The 19,215-nt window shown below is 53.3% G+C and overlaps 1 protein-coding gene across 4 annotated transcripts; it reads right to left on the minus strand.

The window, feature by feature from the left end:
* Positions 1–289: 289 nt before the first annotated feature.
* LOC147115368 (B-cell lymphoma 6 protein homolog) lies at positions 290–18,760 on the minus strand. 4 transcript variants are annotated; one of them, XM_085989628.1, is made up of 10 exons: positions 16,982–18,760; positions 12,947–12,985; positions 12,308–12,473; positions 10,283–10,504; positions 8,393–9,397; positions 7,886–8,067; positions 6,584–6,751; positions 6,242–6,372; positions 3,588–3,725; positions 290–1,429 (listed from the first exon to the last, which is right to left on the minus strand). In XM_085989628.1, the coding sequence occupies exons 3-10, from the start codon at positions 12,469–12,471 to the stop codon at positions 1,289–1,291; spliced, it is 2,151 nt and encodes a 716-aa protein (XP_085845754.1). In that variant the 5' UTR covers positions 12,472–12,473; positions 12,947–12,985; positions 16,982–18,760; the 3' UTR covers positions 290–1,288. The 4 variants fall into 4 exon arrangements, with proteins under 4 accessions (XP_085845754.1, XP_085845752.1, XP_085845753.1 ...); XM_085989626.1 differs by lacking the exon at positions 16,982–18,760 and adding an exon at positions 15,093–15,693; XM_085989627.1 differs by lacking the exon at positions 16,982–18,760 and adding an exon at positions 13,154–13,394.
* Positions 18,761–19,215: the final 455 nt, after the last annotated feature.

Here is a 19,215-nt window from a genome sequence, read left to right on the forward strand (position 1 = left end):
AGCACCCCCCCCCCGGAGAATCAGAGACCCCCCCCCCACCGAGAATCAGAGACCCCCCCCACAAGAGAATCAGAGCCCACCCCCCCCCACCACCCCCCGGGAATCAGAGCCTCCCCCCCATGTTGCTGTGCGACTGGAGTCACCCACAGGCCCAGGCCGGGCGAGGGCGGCCGGTTTCCTTCAGTGACCCAGTTGGGATTTTACGACAATCCAACAGAATCGCGGTCACTGTTCCCGACACGGGGGCGACAAACACCCACACTGGACACAAGAGACACGGTGGCTGGGCCAGTGCGATATAGTTATTTTATTACATTCTTACAGCTATATTGTACAGTATGTGGTAAAAATTCTCTAAAATCATTGCCCATTTTTTAACCCCAACATTGTGTTGGAAGCTCACAATGGAGCTCTCGTCAGCAACCTGGGAGCACGAGGCGGGGGGGGGGGGGGGGGGGAGGGGGGGTCCTGGGGAAGGGGGGAGGTCCTGGGGGAAGGAAGGGTCCTGGGGGAAGGGGGGGGGTCCTGAGGGGAGGGGGGGGGGTCCTGAGGGGAGGGGGGGGGTCTGGGGAGGATGGGGGGGGGGGGGGGGGGTCCTGGGGAGGAGGCGGGGGGGTTCTGGACCTTTGGGACAGCCAGCCTTAGCACATGTGAAAGGCACCATGGGAACCGCTTTGTGAACGTGACAGCAATTAACGAACACACGGATCGAACACAGCATCTGGACAAAATGTAAACCTTACTTTTCAAAAACAGCTGTTAAGAATACTTCAAAAAGCACATATATAATTTTCACAATAGACAAAATATCTTAAGTGCTTTAAGCGAGAGATGTTCAGACTGTGCTGTGCCTGCAGGACAATCTGTCTGAAGAATCATTCAATAACTGCCATAGCTAGACCTTTGGTTAAAAATACAATTGACCCTTTCCCATTCTTATATAATCATACAACTCTGCTCTGTGCTTTGCACAGGAAAAATATATATATAGATATATCTATATATATACTCATACATTCCTTTATATTATGGGCAGATGCATATTTTAAAAGCTTAAACACTCCAAATGTCTATTAACAGGAAATAATTGCAAGCACTTCTTTTCACAAGCTTCAGAAACCCGTTAGATTGATATCTTCCGATACCGGCTGTAAAGTTGGCCGTGTGGAGACTCTGAATGAAAACCCTTTAACAATTCAAAGAAATTCCACCACCTCAAAAAACAGAAGTCATTTTTCCCCACAACTTTGTGCGAGAAGGCGCAGGCGGGCGATTGTGCGAGCAGAGATTAGCGCGCTCTGCACAGGTCCGACACCGGTTCTGAGGGCACCCTGTACTGCACCTTGGTGTTGGTGATGGCTCCGTGTTTCTGCCGCAGGTGGAGGCGCAACTGGCTCTTGTGGCGAAAGTGCAGGTTACATTTCTCACACTGCAGAGAGAGAGAGAGAGAAACAATTTGGTGGTAGACAGATTTTAGTAGTTTATACAGGACTCATCAAATACTAGTCTGCAGAGTCTAGGTGTTAGCCGTGGCTCAGTGTAGTACTGAGGGAGCGCCGCACTGTCGGAGGGGCAGTACTGAGAGAGCGCCGCACTGTCGATGGGGCAGGACTGAGGGAGCGCCGCACTGTCGGAGGGGCGGTACTGAGGGAGCGCCGCACTGTCGGAGGGGCGGTACTGAGAGAGCGCCGCACTGTCGATGGGGCAGTACTGAGGGAGCGCCGCACTGTCGGAGGGGCGGTACTGAGGGAGCGCCGCACTGTCGGAGGGGCGGTACTGAGAGAGCGCCGCACTGTCGGAGGGGCAGTACTGAGGGAGCGCCGCACTGTCGGAGGGGCGGTACTGAGGGAGCGCCGCACTGTCGGAGGGGCGGTACTGAGAGAGCGCCGCACTGTCGGAGGGGCAGTACTGAGGGAGCGCCGCATTGTCGGAGGGGCGGTACTGAGGGAGCGCCGCACTGTCGGAGGGGCGGTACTGAGGGAACAGTGTGCTGTCGGAGGGGCAGTACTGAGGGAACAGTGTGCTGTCGGAGGGGCAGTACTGAGGGAGTGCTGCACTGTCGGAGGGGCAGTACTGAGGGAGTGCTGCACTGTCGGAGGGGCAGTACTGAGGGAGTGCTGCACTGTCGGAGGGGCAGTACTGAGGGAGTGCTGCACTGTCGGAGGGGCAGTACTGAGGGAACAGTGTGCTGTCGGAGGGGCAGTACTGAGGGAGCGCCGCACTGTCGGAGGGGCGGTACTGAGGGAACAGTGTGCTGTCGGAGGGGCAGTACTGAGGGAACAGTGTGCTGTCGGAGGGGCAGTACTGAGGGAGTGCTGCACTGTCGGAGGGGCAGTACTGAGGGAGTGCTGCACTGTCGGAGGGGCAGTACTGAGGGAGTGCTGCACTGTCGGAGGGGCAGTACTGAGGGAGTGCTGCACTGTCGGAGGGGCAGTACTGAGGGAGTGCTGCACTGTCGGAGGGGCAGTACTGAGGGAGTGCTGCACTGTCGGAGGGGCAGTACTGAGGGGTGAGATGTTAAACCGAGACTCCATCTGTCCTCTCAGGTGGATGTAAAAGATCGCATGGCACTGTTTTGAAGAAGAGCAGGGGAGTTCTCCCCGGTGTCCTGGCCAATATTTATCCTTCAGCCAACATCACTAAAACAGATTATCTGGTCATTATCACATTGCTGTTTGTGGGATCTTGCTGTGCGCAAATTGTCTGCCGCTTTTCCTACATTACAACAGTGACTCCACTTCCAGTGGGCAGTGTTCACCCTCTCCACCGCCCAGCACTAAACCACTGGAGCTCAGTACAGCTGAAGGAATGCTCGGAGCCTCTGGGACGATGAGTTTTCACCCACCTTCAAACTAAATAACCGTGAGGTTGTGTTGGTCACGAGTGACCGCAGCCCTGGCCGAGAGGCCCAGCACAAACTCCCCCTATCCCGCGCCCAATAAACATTGAGGCATCTCGTACAGGAGCGAACATTCAGAGATCGTTTCTGCTGCAACCCCTTCATTCCTCAGCCCGTGAGCAGGCTGCTGGGCGACATGCGCGAACCTCCCTCTCCCCTCCCTCCACCCCCACACAACAGTGCCTTGGGGAGGGGAGAATCAGAGCAGCAATCCACAACTCTCTGGGATTCCAGTGCTGGTGAAGGAGTCTGTTGCTGCTGCGCACTCCGCTCAAACACAATCGACGGGCAGTTGCTTTTAGGATGTAGGCTGTCGCTGGTCAGGGCGGATTTATTGCCCGCCCATCCCTCATTGCCCCAAAGTGGTGATGGGCCTTCGCCTTAAAGTACCACAGAATGTACACCCAAGGTGCTTGCTGGAGCCATGCACGGGGCGCGGAGCCATGCACGGGGCGCGGAGCCAGGGGGCTGGAAGAGACTCCTTTCAGTGAGGCACACAAGTGAACCACTTGGGTTTTTACGGTCACTTTATCTGGTGCAAGCCCAAAGATTTATTGAGTTGGGGTTGATCGCTTGCCCTGGTGGGGTTTGAACTCACTACCTCTTGGTTGCCAGCCCACCAGAGTCCTGCCCCACTCCCTACCCCATTCTTGCCCCGCCACCCCGATGCCCCACGCCCGATACTCACATGGTAAGGCTTTTCTCCCGTGTGGATCCGAAGGTGACTCTTGAGAGTCTGTAGGTGTCGGAACCGAGTGCCACAGATGTCGCACGGATAGGGTTTTTCCCCGGTGTGGATCAGCACGTGAGCTCGCAGGTGAGCCACCTTTGGAGAAAAACGGTTAGAATGAGCAGGGCCACCGGACACGGACCTCCCTACAACAGCCGCCTGGCCACGAACCACAGGTATCGCTCCGCAAACCAGATTACATCAAACTCTTAATCTTGTTTAAACAAATCATATAAATTTACATCACAGGAGGAGGCCATTCGGCCCATCGTGTCTGTGTTAGCGCTTTGAGCGAGCTCTCCGATTAGTCCCACCCCCCGCTCTTTCCCCATAGCCCAGTAATTCTCTCCAATTAGTTCCACTCCCCTGCTCTTTCCCCACAGCCCTGTAAATATTTTCCCTTCAACTATTTATCCAGTTCCCTTTTGAAAGTTACTATTGAATCTGCTTCCGCCACCCTTTCAGGCAGCGCGTTCCAGATCACAACAACTCGCTGCGTAAAAGAATTCTTATCTTCCCTCTGGCTCCTCTGGTGACCGACCCTCCTACCACTGGAAACAGTTTCTCCTTATTTACTCTATCAAAATCCTTCATGATTTTGAACACCTCTGTTAAATCTCCCCTTAACCTTCTCTGCTCTAAGGAGAACAACCCCAGTTTCTCCACATAACTGAAGTCCTTCATCCCTGGAACCATTCTAGTGAATCTCCTCTGCACCCTCTCCAAGGCCTTGACATCCTTCCTAAAGTGCCAAGCCTCACTACTGGATGGAGCAGAGCGCCAGCCAGAGGTGCCATCCCTTCTATCAGTCAGTCTGCGAGCCCCTCGAGGTATCGGCCTCTCAGCCTTTTCCAAACAGTAATTCTGGAAGTTATTTCAGCAGATGCTGTGGAGGAGCGAGGCTGAATTCCTACTCTGGGAAACCTGAAGGCTTTGTTACCAACAGCTCCAAACAGACTCTACAGAGCAGCAAAGCTCACAATGAGCCAGCCCGCCACAGTTATCTGATCCGAGACATTTGGAAAGTTTTGCGAATCTCACACGAGAAACAGAAGTGCTACAGAAAATGGAACTTATCAATTTAACATTTTGAGCTGGTTTCTATTGCAGAGGGAGAGATTTCCAGTAAATTACTGATCCTATCACAGGCTGGGACTGAATGAAGCTGCAATACACAGGTTACTTTTTTAAAGTTCGATATTTCTGTTGTGGCAGAAAAATACTTTCCCCCCCATTATCTAATCAGAAGGTCATCTGTCCCTGACAGAGGGCCAGTCGTCTGCTCAGGAACAGTCTGGTCTCTAATTTACAAGATGGGGAGTGGGACTAATTGACAAGCTCTTTCAAAGAGCTGGCACAGGCACGATGGGCCGAATGGCCGTCTGTATTGCATGATTCTATAATTCTGTAAGTCTTTCCACAAAGACTGACTGCAGCACTCACAGGATTCTGTCTCAGGCCTGAAACCAGGGCAGGAGTTTCGGTTTATTTACATGAAGGTTTGAACTTCACATTTTATTATTACTGAACCTTATAAACAGAGGCAGAGAGCACAAAGGCACAGTGGTTATACTAAACGCTTATAAAACACTGGTTTGGCCTCAACAAGGACAGGTTGGAGAAACTGGATTTGTTTCCATTAGAGCAAAGGAGGTTGAGGGGTGATTTGATCGAGGTGTACAAGATTATGACGGGTTTGGACAGGCTAGACGGGGAAAGGCTGTTCCCACTAGTTGATGGTACAAGGACTAGGGGACACAGATTTAAGGTTTTGGGCAAGAGATACGGGGGGGGGGGAACGCGAGGAAAAACTTTTTTACGCAGTGAGTGGTGAGGACCTGGAACTCGCTGCCGACGGAAGTGGTGGAAGCGGAGACACTCAATATTTTCAAGGGGAGACTGGGTAGGCACTTGAGGGAAATAAATTTGCAGGGCTACAGGGATAGAGCGGGGGAGTGGGACTGACTGGATTGCTCTACAGAGAGCCGGCACGGACTCGATGGGCCGAATGACCTCATTCTGTGCCGTTATTACTCTGACAACTGGAGTATTGTGTTCAATTCTGGGCACCGCACTTCAGGAGACAGTGCAGAAGAGATTTACAAGAATGGTCCCAGGGATGAGGGACTTCAACTATGTGGAGAGACTGGAGAAGCTGGGATTGTTCTCCTTAGAGCAGAGAAGGTTAAGGAGAAATTTGATAGAGGTGTTCAAAATTATGAGGGGTTTGATAGAGTAAATAAGGAGAAACTGTTTCCAGTGGCAGGAGGGTCGGTAACCAGGCGACACAGATTGAAGATAATTGGGGAGATGAGAAGAATTCCTTTTTTTTTTTTTTTTAAAACGCAGCGAGTTGTTGTGATCTGGAACGCGTGGCCCGAAAGGGCGGTGGAAGCAGATTCAAAAGTAACTTTCAAAAAGGGAACTGGATAAATACTTGAAAAAGAACATTTTTAGGGCTATGGGGAGAGAGCAGGGGGGAGCGGGACTAATTGGAGAGCTCGTTCAAAGAGCCGGCAGAGGCACGATGGGCCGACTAGGCAGGGGCAGCTGACGGGACACTGAGGTGGCGAGGGGGGGGGGCGGAAAAGAGAAGGAAAGTGGAAACAAACCTGGACAAATCGTGCTCCACAGGTCTCACATTTGTACGGTTTCTCTCCGGAATGGATGCGCGTGTGAGTCTTCAGGTTAGCGGGACGGTTGAACTGAGCTCCACAGATGCTGCAACGATACGGCTTTTCGCCTGTGTGGGACAGGACAGAGGGTTAGGGGGCGACACACAGACCTGCAATGCTGACCAACAACCCCCACCCCAGTCCGAGGCCAGCCAGGGTCTTCCCCCACCCAACCCCTCCCCCCCCCCCCCCCCCCCAAGCCCCAGCCCCCTCCCCAACACCCCCCAGCCCACCCCGGCTCCCCCAAACCTCCTCCCAGCCTGAGGTCAGGGTCCCTACCTGTGTGCACGGTTTTGTGACTCGCCAAGTTGCCCTTGTAGCGGAATGCAGCTTGACACCGATCACATTTGTAGGGCTTGTCGCTGTGTGACTGGACCACGTGCCTCTTTAGGGCGGCTTCTTCGGAGAACTTACAGTCACATTCGTTGCAGAAGAAAGATCCATTCTCTGAAAACAGACAGACCTCCTCAAACTCAAATGTCAGGGCTCGTCCAGGGATGGGCAAAGTCATCCCCTCCCCTCACCCGCCCATCTCCCACCAACCCCCCGCCCCTCCTCTCACCAACCCCCCACCCCACCGCCTGAGTCAGGGGTCACGAGTCCCCAGCACACCAGCCGAGAACAAAAGCTCAGCACAGACCACAGATCGAGTGTGGCGATGGCTCTCCTAGTCGAAGTGTCTCAGAGTCACAGCAGGTGAACGGTACAACACACCCAGACCCGGCCAGCCCGCCAGGAACTGCAGGAAATGGGGATATTTTTATAAACTAATTATGAGAATCAACTAACTCTCGGTAGATAAACATCAGTTACAGGAAAACAATCTGCTCTAGACTGTCAGAGTTCTGAAAGCAAGAGTCTTCAACAGAAAAGCATTTCTAGATTAATCAAATGCGAATTCCTCTCAACAAGGCTTTGACTTCCTCCCCACCCCCCCCGAGACCCCCCCACACTCCCCGAGACCGAGACCCCCGCCCACACCCCGAGACCGAGACCCCCGCCCACACCCCGAGACCCCCCCCCCCCGCCTCTAAACCTCCCCCAGCAGCAGGGAGTGGGAGATTGGCTGGAATTTTAAAGCAAGCCTTTACACAGAAGGTAATGTGTTGCAAATACTTTCCCCCAATTACTGGAACGGTGTTAACAGAGAATCTAAAGCACTCAACTGCCAATCTCAGATGAAGCCTTCTCCACATCAGAGAATTCCTTCCCCTATCCCATTTTAAATTTCCGTTTATCCCAAGACACCCAGTGGGAACTAAGAGTCAACCACAATGTGGGACTGGAGTCACGTGTAGGACGAGAGAAGGACGACAGCTTCCTTCCCATGGCTTTCAGTTGGGTTAAACACTGTTCATGGTGCCAGCCAACACAATCACCAGGTTTATTGCATTCAGAACCTGCCCTGGTGGGATGTGAACTCTGTTACTACGTAGTCTAGTACCATAACCGCTACACGACTGAAACCCGCTTTCCCACACATTCCATCAGTACACAAAGGGTCTCGGGTATTTGTGTGAAACAAATGTTGCTCAGCCTCACAGCTACAAGATTTCCATCCATAAAACCGTGGTGCCTCACCTGAGCTGGAGTCGGAGAGTTCAGACTGTGTCTCGATCAGTTCTTCTCCCAGGTGAGGCACAGGGGTGTGACGACACAGCTCAGCGTGCTGGTGAGGTGGGGACTCGCACGAGCTACACTTGCGCGGGGATGTGTTCAAAGGAGATGGTCGCCCATTATCCAGTGAAGACTCATCTGGTGACCTTAGTCAGAAAAAGATCAGAGTGAGACCGTGGGGAAACCTGTAGGTCATTATGTAAATGAGTCAGTATTGAGAGAATATTTGCTTTGGGCAATTTTTAGTCTCCAAGGTGCAGTGAGAAAGGGGGAGGGAAGAGAAACATTGAACAGGATACAGCTGGCTTCACTGTAAGCTGTACAACACAGTATTTATAGGGAATGGGTTCTGCTGGGCTATGGGGGAGTGAGACTAATTGAATAGCTCTTTGAACAAGCCGGCACAGGCCCGAAAGGCCGAATGGCCTCCTTGTGTGCTATAAGCTTGTGTGACTGTAAAGTTCCATGTACCTGTTGACAATGCTGTTGAGTCTGCTGGCCTGGGGAATGTGCTGTTCATCGCCATCGACATCCATTCTCGCCGGCGTTTGGGTTCCCACAGCCTCAGCTTCAGTGGACTGACGAAAAGGTGCTGGAGAACCGGCAAAAGTTGGGCCCGAGCCGCTCTCGGCCTCTAGCTGGTTGTCGCTTTCAGTTTTTGAGTTCTGGTTCAGAGAGTTCAGGATAATGAATTTGTACTTTTTCCAGTTGCAGGCTTTGGGATCGATTGGGCTCTTGGCTGTCGGTGATTCCAGACACTGGCTCCTGAAGGCGCTCTTGCTGCTGCTGGATTCTGTTGGGGAGTTGGGTTGGCAGTCAGACTTCAGTGGGCTCCGAGGCCCAATCAGGAGGCCTTTATGATTGACGGGCAGGTTACTGGATTCCAAGTGTCCTCTCCTGTCCTCTTTCGGGACACTGCTTTCCTCAGCCTTCGTGCTGTTATTTGGCGGTGAGGCGGAATAATTTACCGAGTTACTCCTGATGGGCTGCATGGCTAATTTGGAGCCATGAGTTGGGTTGTAGTGCAAATCCATTTTAACTTCATCTTCCCTACAAATCTCTCTGGGAGAGAAAACAGTTGCATGACAAATATTGGATGAGATGTCAGTGACAGACCTGCTGTGATACTTGGTGAAACACGTGTCACTATTGTGCTGTACACAGTTACCCTGGTACCTCCTCACCTTTGGGACCTCTGACAGAGGGACATGGGAGTCTCGGAACTCATTAACCGTGTAAGGATTTCCAGAGTAGTTGTGGATGGGGAGTTGGCTGTACAAGGGGTAAGGATGGGGAGAGGGAGTCATTACATTGTACACTCCAGGACCTAAAGCCCTCCCATCAGGGACTGAGGAACCTCGCAGCATGTTCTCCGCCACTTCAGATTTTCGAAAGGTTAATACTTCTGGAGGTAGCATTGCATTGCTGGACAGGAACTCCTGCCTGGGGGAGCTGACTGTAGAGCAGATATCTTCACTGTTGGAAAACAAACCTCAAGGTTAGTAACAATTTTCAGGAAAAAGGAGACCATTAGATGCAACATCAATCCTTCTGATGGATCTCAGTCCCACATCAATCTCCCCCAGTCTCGCCCCCCCATTTCCCCCCAATCAATCCCTCCCTCCCTCCGTCCATCCATCTCCCCCAGTCTCTCCTCCTCCCCCCAATCTCCCCTCCCTTGAGCCTGCTCCGCCATTCAATATCATGGCTGATCTTTGACCTCAACACTTTCCCGCCCTATTCCCATATCCCTCGATTCCCCGAGAGTCCAAAAATCTCTCGATCTCAGCCTTGAATATACTCAACGACTCAGCATTCATGGCCCTCTGGGGCATTCACCACCCTCGGAGTGAAGAAATTCCTCATCTCAGTCTTAAATGGTCGACCCCTTATCCTGAGTCTGTGACCCCTGGTTCTAGACTCTCCAGCCAGGGGGAAACAACCTCTCCGCATCTACCCTGTCAATCCCCCTCAGAATCTTATATGTTTCAATGAGATCACCTCTCATTCTTCTAAACTCCAGAGAGTATCGGCCCATTCTACACAATCTCTCCTCATAGGACAGCCCTCATTCCAGGAATCAATCTAGTGAATCTTCGTTGCACCGCCTCCAAGGCAAGTATATCCTTCCTTAGATAAGGAGACCAAAACTGTGCACAGTACTCCAGGTGTGGTCTCACCAAGGCTCTGTACAATTGGAGCAAGACTTCCTTACTCTTATACTCCAACCCCCTTACAATAAAGGCTAACAGGCCATTTGCCTTCCTTATTGCTTGCTGTACCTGCATAATGTTGTTCCACTTTGAAAAGGATTAGGATAGATTTATGCACAAACCAAACGGAAATGGTTAGTTGTCTCACCTGGACTGTAGGTACCTGCGGCAAGTGTCTGCCACATGGTCCATCTGTAGATAGAGGGCGGTGCTCATCACCACCAGGATACTGCTGTCCCTCAGGGGCAGGCGGGAGCTGTACATGAAATCCAGCAAAATTCCAAATCCCTCTGCGTCAACTTCAGGGTCCAGACTAATCAAATTCAAGTTGAATTTCATCTGATCAGTAAAGATGGCGTAGAACAGGCCGCTGAAAACCAAACACAAACATCATTCTGTCAGCGCGCCAGAGAGAGAGAGCGAGCCAGAGAGAGAGAGCGAGCCAGAGAGAGAGAGAGCGAGCCAGAGAGAGAGAGCGAGCCAGAGAGAGAGAGAGCGAGCCAGAGAGAGAGAGCGAGCCAGAGAGAGAGAGAGCGAGCCAGAGAGAGAGAGAGAGAGAGCGAGCCAGAGAGAGAGGATGCTTGTGGGGGCTTCAATATCTCGGGACCATGCTTGGGGTTCAGAGTTGCACCAGTCACTTGTGCTCAAATGGGCATCGTCTAACCAGCTGCTGGCCATGTGATCAGGCAGAAAGGAAACAGACATTGCCATGGTTACCCTAAATTGTAAACCCTGTCAGCCAATCACAAGAGCTACATTTGAGAGAGTTACAGATAATTTCATGCCATGCGACTGCCGTTCAGGAGTGAGGGTAGTGATGAGGAATCGACAGGTCTGGGTCTTGGCGAAGTGCAGTATACGCTAGAATGACTGAAGTGCACAGGTGAGGCGGGAAGAGAAGATCGCAGCGAGGTGGGTGTGTAGATTGGAAGTGAGTCAGTCACGGTCCTTTCACCCACCAGGATCTAAACCTCAGGTTGCACGGGAGCTTCGTGAAGTGAGATCGAGCACCAAGTCTGGTGCCGGGTGGTAATGTGCCGTGGTTGGGCACGAGATTGGAAACTGCCGTCACACGATGGGTCTGTGTGGGAATCAACGCGAGTGGTTCCATGGGGAAGTGCTGAAGCAGAGCAAGACAGACTCCCATTTCCACAGCTCCTTTCACAACCTCAGGACGTCCCAAAGCGCTTTACAGCCAATTAAATACTTTTTGAAGTGTAGTCACTGTTGTAATGTAGGAAATGTGGCAGCCAATTTGTGCACAGCAAGCTCCCACAAACAGTAAGTGATGAATGAGCAGATCATCTGCTTTTAGGTGTTGGTTGAGGGACACCAGAGAGAACTCTCCTGCTCTTCTATCCAATAGTGACCGTGGGATCTTTTACATCCACCAGAGAGAGCAGTCGGAGCCTCGGTTTAACATCTCATCCAAAAGACGCCACCTCCAACAGTGCAGCACTGCCTCAGTACTGCCCCTCCGACAGTGCAGCGCTCCCTCAGTACTGCCCCTCCGACAGTGCGGCGCTCCCTCAGTACTGCCCCGCCGACAGTGCAGCACTGCCTCAGTACTGCCCCGCCGACAGTGCGGCACTCCCTCAGTACTGCCCCGCCGACAGTGCGGCACTCCCTCAGTACTGCCCCTCCGACAGTGCGGCGCTCCCTCAGTACTGACCCTCCGACAGTGCGGCGCTCCCTCAGTACTGCCCCTCCGACAGTGCGGCGCACCCTCAGTACTGTCCCTCCGACAGTGCGGCGCTCCCTCAGTACTGACCCTCCGACAGTGCAGCGCACCCTCAGTACTGCCCCTCCGACAGTGCGGCGCTCCCTCAGTACTGTGTATCCGACAGTGTGGCGCTCCCTCAGTACTGCCCCTCCGACAGTGCAGCGCTCCCTCAGTACCGCCCCTCCGACAGTGCAGCGCTCCCTCAGTACTGTCCCTCCGACAGTGCGGCGCTCCCTCACTGCACTGGGAGTGTCAGCCTGGATTATGGGCTCAAGTCTCTGGAGTGGGATTTGAACTCACGACCTTCTGACTCAGGCGAGATTGCTGCCCACTGAGCCACGGCTGATTAACTCGACAAGAAGTGCCAGCCTGGCCAGGGACACAGAGTGCCCACAGTACGACTGATTTTTTTGTTAAGGCTGTGATTTACTGAGTCTGTGCTGGTCTCACCTGCAGGCCATGAGCACTGTCTTGTGGGCTCGGAATCGCTGACGGTCCACCAGAATCGTAACATCAGTCAAGATGTCCCGAGATCGCAGTCGGTTCAGATTAAACAGCACGTCGCTGGCATGCCTGGTGAACTGGATGCAGCTGTCTGCTGCCGAGGCCATCATGTCTGAAACACAAACGCAAACATTCAAACCCCCAGCACCATCACAATCCGGAAAAACCCCCGTCCCGGAGAATTCCAGCGTCACGGCCCAAGTTAATCACACTTTACTGAAGCTCATTATCCCAACTTGAACCAAGATTCCACTTTTGTTGGAAAAATGTTGAAGCTTTTTTCAGACCAACACAAGCCGCAGATTTAAACAAGAGATTCTGTTCAATTCTTTCCCAGCTTTATCCAACCAAAAAATACAACTAACAAGTGCAGACAATGATTTAACCTGCATCAAGTGATCAACAAGTCGTGTGCAGGCTGCACCTCACTCAGATTACACTGAAGCGCAGGCACAGTTAGCTGCTGGTTTGAAATTATCCAATCACAGTAACTCCAGCAAAATTTACAAACATCTTCAAGATTCTAATACTTTCCAGAAATTCAAACATAAAAACAAACTCGCACATATTGGATTTCCAGCTTACCAGGTCAATGTCCCAGACAAGAGTTCATCTGCGACAAGTCTGAAAACAGAAAGGAAAATGCAAGAATGAGTCACTGGTGGTTTCAGTCACATCACTGAATGCAGCGAGGTGTTCTCTGCAGCTGGGGGTGTCCTTAAAGACACAACACGTGTTGCAGAGTTAAGAGACTTGAATTTAACAGCCAAGAAAGAGCAAAATAAAACTTGCTTTCCCAGCAGACAGTTCACAGCTTCCTGGGCAATGTACTTGTATCACCATTGCTGCCGGGCGAGCCCATAACTCCAATTACTGACTGTTCAAAGAGCGAGCGTGAACGACAGCACAGGAGGCCAGGACTGAATCATCAGCCTTTCTCCCAGCCTGCAGCCAAACTCCGCCGCCTTATCACTGGCCTGAAAACCCGCACCCCCTCCCCAACTCCGCACCCCCCAAACCCGCACCCCCTCCCCCCCCAACCCCGCACCCCCTCCCCAACTCCGCACCCCCCAAACCCGAACCGCCTCCCCAAATCCGCAACCCCCTCCCCAACTCCGCCTCCCCAAATCCGCAACCCCCCCCCCTCCCTGGCACGCCACCCCCAACTCCGCCCACCACCCCAACCCCGCACCCCCTCCCCCCAGGGTGCAATCTATCCCCCCCCCCCCCCGGGCTCTGTCGATTGCACCCCCCCCCCGGGCTCTGTCGATTGCACCCCCCCCCCCCCCGGGCTCTGTCCATTGCCCCCCCCCCGGGCTGTCTATTCCCCCCCCGGGCTCTGTCTATTCCCCCCCCCCCCCGGGCTCTGTCCATTGCCCCCCCCCTCCCCCGGGCTCTGTCTATTCCCCCCCCCCCCGGGCTCTGTCTATTCCCCCCCCCCGGGCTCTGTCCATTTCCCCCCCCACACACTCTGTGTCCGTGTCCCCCCCCCTGCTCCCAGTGCCAGGCCCTCTGGTGAATTGAGTGCAGCAGCAGATTGTGGGACCCAGACGCCCCCCTCCTCCATGTTCATTGCAAATATTAAACCACAGAAAACCTTCACGAGATACTCCTGCGAATGAAGATTCACACCCACAGTTTCTGGAGTGCAGAGAGTGGCTCTGATTTAATCTTTGTGTTCTGTGTATTTGTGGTTGTCTCTCTCAGAAATGCCAGCCCGACGCTCATTTCAGCTAAATTTCCATCAGATTGTGCTGGGTTCACAATGCCGAAAAAAATTTCCCCAACGGGTCTGAGCTAAACTCAAAGTTGTTTTTATTTAAAAAGCTTCTTCCACCCACATCATCAGACAGCAGGAACCTCTGCAAACACGCAACAGCAGCCAGCTCAGGAGCAACAACAGCTGGGCCCCACCGAAGCCGGGTACAACCTGGCAATAGAGGGAGCCCGCAGCCGGCGCCCAGTGTCCACGAGGGCACAGGGAGCTTTAGCTGCCACAGAAAGAGAGAATATGCTGGAAACACTCAGCAGGTCAGGCAGCATCTGTGGGGAGAGAGGAAGATAGGAGCAGGAGTAGGCCACTCGGCCCTTCGAGCCTGCTCCGCCATTCAACGAGATCATGGCTGATCATCCAAACCCTAGCACCCGGTCCCTACACCGACAACCATCCCACCCAAGCCCTATCCCCGTAACCCCACGTATTTAATCCCCCCTAACACTAAGGGTCAATTTTTTTTATCATGGCCAATCAACCTAACCCGCACATCTTTGGACTGTGGGAGGAAACCGGAGCACCCGGAGGAAACCCACACAAACACGGGGAGAATGTGCAAACTCCACACAGACAGTCACCAGAGGCCGGATTTGAACCCGGGTCCCTGGCGCTGTGAGGCAACAGTGCTAACCACTATGCCACCAGTCAACGTTTCAAGGCAATGACCTTCCGTCAGTTTTCGATGATAAAAGGTCATCGAGCTGAAACTTTAACTGGGTTTCTCTGCCTGACCTGCTGAGTATTTCCAGCATTGTCTGTCTTTTATCTCAGATTTCCAGCATCCGCAGGATTTTGCTGCCATGGGCTCGGTGCTGCCCTCTGGTGTCAGTGCCCACAAGTTACACCCTCCTGCAAATCTCACGCCGTTTTATGGGAATGGGAAAGGACGGCGACGTTTGCGCTGTTCACAAACTAAATTTTAAATTGAAGCAGATGTGTTGGAAGATTCATCCTCACCACTGGATTTGAAATAGTAACAGGAAGAGTTCATTCAGCCCCTCGAGCCTGCTCCGCCATTCAATGAGATTATGGCTGATCTGTGGCCTAACTCCGTCTCCCTCGATACTCTTACCCAACAAAAATCTATTGATCTCAGCCTTGAAAGCTCCAACTGACCCCCAGCATCCAGCGCCTTCTGGGGAGAGTTCCAGATTTCCACCACCCTTTGTATGAAGAAGTGCTTCCTGACATCACCCCTGAACGGCCCGGCTCTAATTTAAAGGCTGTGCCCCCTTGTTCTGGACTCCCCCCACCAGAAGAAAGAGTTTCTCACCATCGACCCAATCTGGGGGCAAATCCCATTACCTCCCATTGGATTTCCACCAGAAGTGGCAGGTGAGATCCAAACCACCCAGACGTACGTGGGCTGGCAGAGTGGAACCACACTTCAATGAAAAATCTCACCCAACTTGGGCACAGGGCACCTGCCTGCCCCTAACACCCACAAAGGGCAGGCTAAGGTTAAAAAGCTGGGAAGCATATAGCACAAAAGTATTATAAATATATTTCTGAATTTCTTCAGCAGCAGCCAATTAAATACTGCTGTATGTTTTAGATGTTCGTCCGGGTTCACCCTCCCAAGACAGAAGGTCGTAGATCCAAGTCTCTCTCCAATTTGAGCACAAAATCCAGGCAGACACTCCCAGTGAAGTACTGAGGGAGTGCTGCACTGTCGGAGGGGCAGTGCTGAGGGAGAGCTGCACTGTCGGAGGGGCAGTGCTGAGGGAGAGCTGCACTGTCGGAGGGGCAGTGCTGAGGGAGAGCTGCACTGTCGGAGGGGCAGTGCTGAGGGAGAGCTGCACTGTCGGAGGAGCAGTACTGAGGGAGAGCTGCACTGTCGGAGGAGCAGTACTGAGGGAGTGCCGCACTGTCGGAGGGGGAGTACTGAGAGAGCGCTGCACAGTCGGAGGTGCAGTTCTGAGGGAGCGCTGCACTGTCGGAGGAGCAGTACTGAGGGAGAGCTGCACTGTCAGAGGGGGAGTACTGAGGGAGAGCCGCACTGTCGGAGGGGGAGTACTGAGGGAGCGCCGCACTGTCGGAGGAGCAGTACTGAGGGAGAGCTGCACTGTCGGAGGGGGAGTACTGAGGGAGAGCTGCACTGTCGGAGGAGGAGTACTGAGGGAGAGCTGCACTGTCGGAGGGGGAGTACTGAGGGAGCGCCGCACTGTCGGAGGAGCAGTACTGAGGGAGAGCTGCACTGTCGGAGGGGGAGTACTGAGGGAGTGCCGCACTGTCGGAGGAGCAGTACTGAGGGAGAGCTGCACTGTCGGAGGGGGAGTACTGAGGGAGCGCCGCACTGTCGGAGGAGCAGTACTGAGGGAGAGCTGCACTGTCGGAGGGGGAGTACTGAGGGAGCGCTGCACTGTCGGAGGAGCAGTACTGAGGGAGCGCAGCACTGTCGGAGGAGCAGTACTGAGGGAGAGCTGCACTGTCGGAGGGGGAGTACTGAGGGAGCGCTGCACTGTCGGAGGGGCAGTACTGAGGGAGCGCTGCACTGTCGGAGGAGCAGTACTGAGGGAGCGCAGCACTGTCGGAGGAGCAGTACTGAGGGAGAGCTGCACTGTCGGAGGGGGAGTACTGAGGGAGCGCTGCACTGTCGGAGGGGCAGTACTGAGGGAGCGCTGCACTGTCGGAGGGGCAGTACTGAGGGAGCGCTGCACTGTCGGAGGGGCAGTGCTGAGGGAGAGCTGCACTGTCGGAGGTGCCGTCTTTCAGATGAGACGTTAAACAGAGGCCCCCTTTGCCCTCTAACGTTGATGCAAAAGATCCCATCACAGTATTTGAAAGTCCTGGTTCCAATATTTATGCCTCAACCCACATGACAAAAAAAATTATCTGGTCATTACCAGATTGCTGTTTGTGGAATCTTGCCTGTGCACAATATTTAAATGAGCTCATGGACCAGCCCAGGTTAGGGGCGGATCCCCAGGGCACCTCATTCCACCTCTGCAGGAGTCGGGACTTTCCAACAGCAAGGGGCACGGAGCTGTGACATTTCTAGTGCCCGCCACTTGAGCGCCGTCCCAAACTCAGCACCGGCAGTCTCGGCCCATTTCCTGCAGTACCGGCGGCGGGCGACAGGTGGCGGCCTCGACCCATTCCCTGCAGTACCGGCGGCGGGCGACAGGTGGCGGCCTCGGCCCATTCCCCTGCAGTACCGGCGGCGGGCGACAGGTGGCGGCCTCGGCCCATTCCCCTGCAGTACCGGCGGCGGGCGACAGGTGGCGGCCTCGGCCCATTCCCCTGCAGTACCGGCGGCGGGCGACAGGTGGCGGCCTCGGCCCATTCCCCTGCAGTACCGGCGGCGGGCGACAGGTGGCGGCCTCGGCCCATTCCTCTGCAGTACCGGCGGCGGCGACAGGTGGCGGCCTCGGCCCATTCCCCTGCAGTACCGGCGGCGGGCGACAGGTGGCGGCCTCGGCCCATTAAGGAGATTCGGTGCAGCTCCCAAACTAATCAGCAAGTAACGGGAACATCTGCATTCTCGTCCGCCGACTGGTTGCAAAATGATAGAATAAAGAGGCAGAGAGTCCAAAAGCAAGGAAGTTGTGATGAACCTTTAGAAATCACTGGTTAGGCATCAGCTAGATTATGTAACCAATTCTGGGCACCCATTTTAGGAAGAGGTCAAGGCCTTGGAGAGGGTGGGAGATTTATTAAACGGGAGGGGGTGGGGAGATTTATTGAACGGGAGGGGGTGGGGGGATTTATTGAACGGGAGAGGGTGGGAGATTTATTAAACAGGAGGGGGTGGGAGATTTATTGAACGGAGGGGGTGGGAGATTTATTGAACGGGAGGGGGTGGGGGGATTTATTGAACGGGTATCAGGGATGAGGGACTTCAGTTAAAGTGATTGCCGCCAATGACAGGAAGCTGTGCCAACATCCTGCACCTAAATCTGTGGTGGTTTAAGTATGAATGTATGATAATAGTCACCTCACATGCCTAAATCTATGGCGTTATGGGTTGGTTTAATAATGTATGATATTTCCGCGGGGGAGGGTTGCAGAGATTTATTTGTACCCTGCACAAGTTCAGTATGAAGGGAAAGGAGAAGAAAAATTAAAATGGACGTTTACTGTGTCTCACTGATGCAGGTTTTCTTTTCCTGAGGCAAGTAGCAATCTTTCCACCACCCCCTCCCCGCCTTTCTCAGGAAGTGTTCTTTGTAATGGCGACAATACTTTTTCAGTTAGCGAACCGAAAAACTCAAACTGCGCACGGGCAACTATTTCGACTTTGTTGGCAGCAGTCATGTCCCTTCAGTTATGTGGAGGCTGGAGAAGCTGGGGTTGTTCTCCTTGGAGCAGAGATGGTCAAGGGGAGAATTAAGAGGTGTTTTAATAGAGTTGATTGGGAGAAACTGTTCCCAGTGACAGGAGGGTCAGTAACCAGAGGACACAGATTTATGGTGATTGGAAAAGAACCAGAGCACGAAATTAGCCTTTTTTTTTTTACGCAGCGAGTTGTTGTGATCTGGAACGTGCTGCCTGAAAGGCGGTGGAAGCAGATTCAACAGTACTTTCAAAGAGATTTGGATAAATAGTTGAGGCGGGGGGCCAATTAAATTTCTAAACTGAGATTGAGGATTTTTTGTTGGGTAAGGGTATTCAGGGACACTGAACCAAGTGGAGTCAAGATACAGATCAGATATGATCTAATTGAATGGCGGAGCAGGCTCGAAGGGCTGAATGGCCAACTCCTGTTCATATGTGCCTAAAGGGAAAGTTTGCTGGGGTATGGGGAAAGAGCAGGGGAGTGGGAGGAATTGGAGCTCGCTCAAAGACACAGGCTGAATGGCATCCTTAGAATCAAACATTTTTGGCACAGGAGGCCATTCGGCCCATCGTGTCTGCCAACCGGGAAAGAGCTCTCCGGCCTAATCCCACTGTCCAGCTCTTGGTCCGTAGCCCTGAAGGTTCCGGCGCTTCGAGTGCACATCCAAGTACTGTTTAAATGTGATGTGATGCGGGTTTCTGCCTCCACCACCCTTTCAGGCAGTGAGTTCCAGACCCCCACCACCCTCTGGGTGAAAAAAGATCTCCACTCCCCTCTAAACCTTTGACCAATTACTTTAAA

Source organism: Somniosus microcephalus, chromosome 6, assembly GCF_052327205.1.
Source record: "Somniosus microcephalus isolate GS21.2 chromosome 6, FLI_Smic_1.0, whole genome shotgun sequence".
Lineage (NCBI taxonomy): Eukaryota > Metazoa > Chordata > Chondrichthyes > Squaliformes > Somniosidae > Somniosus > Somniosus microcephalus.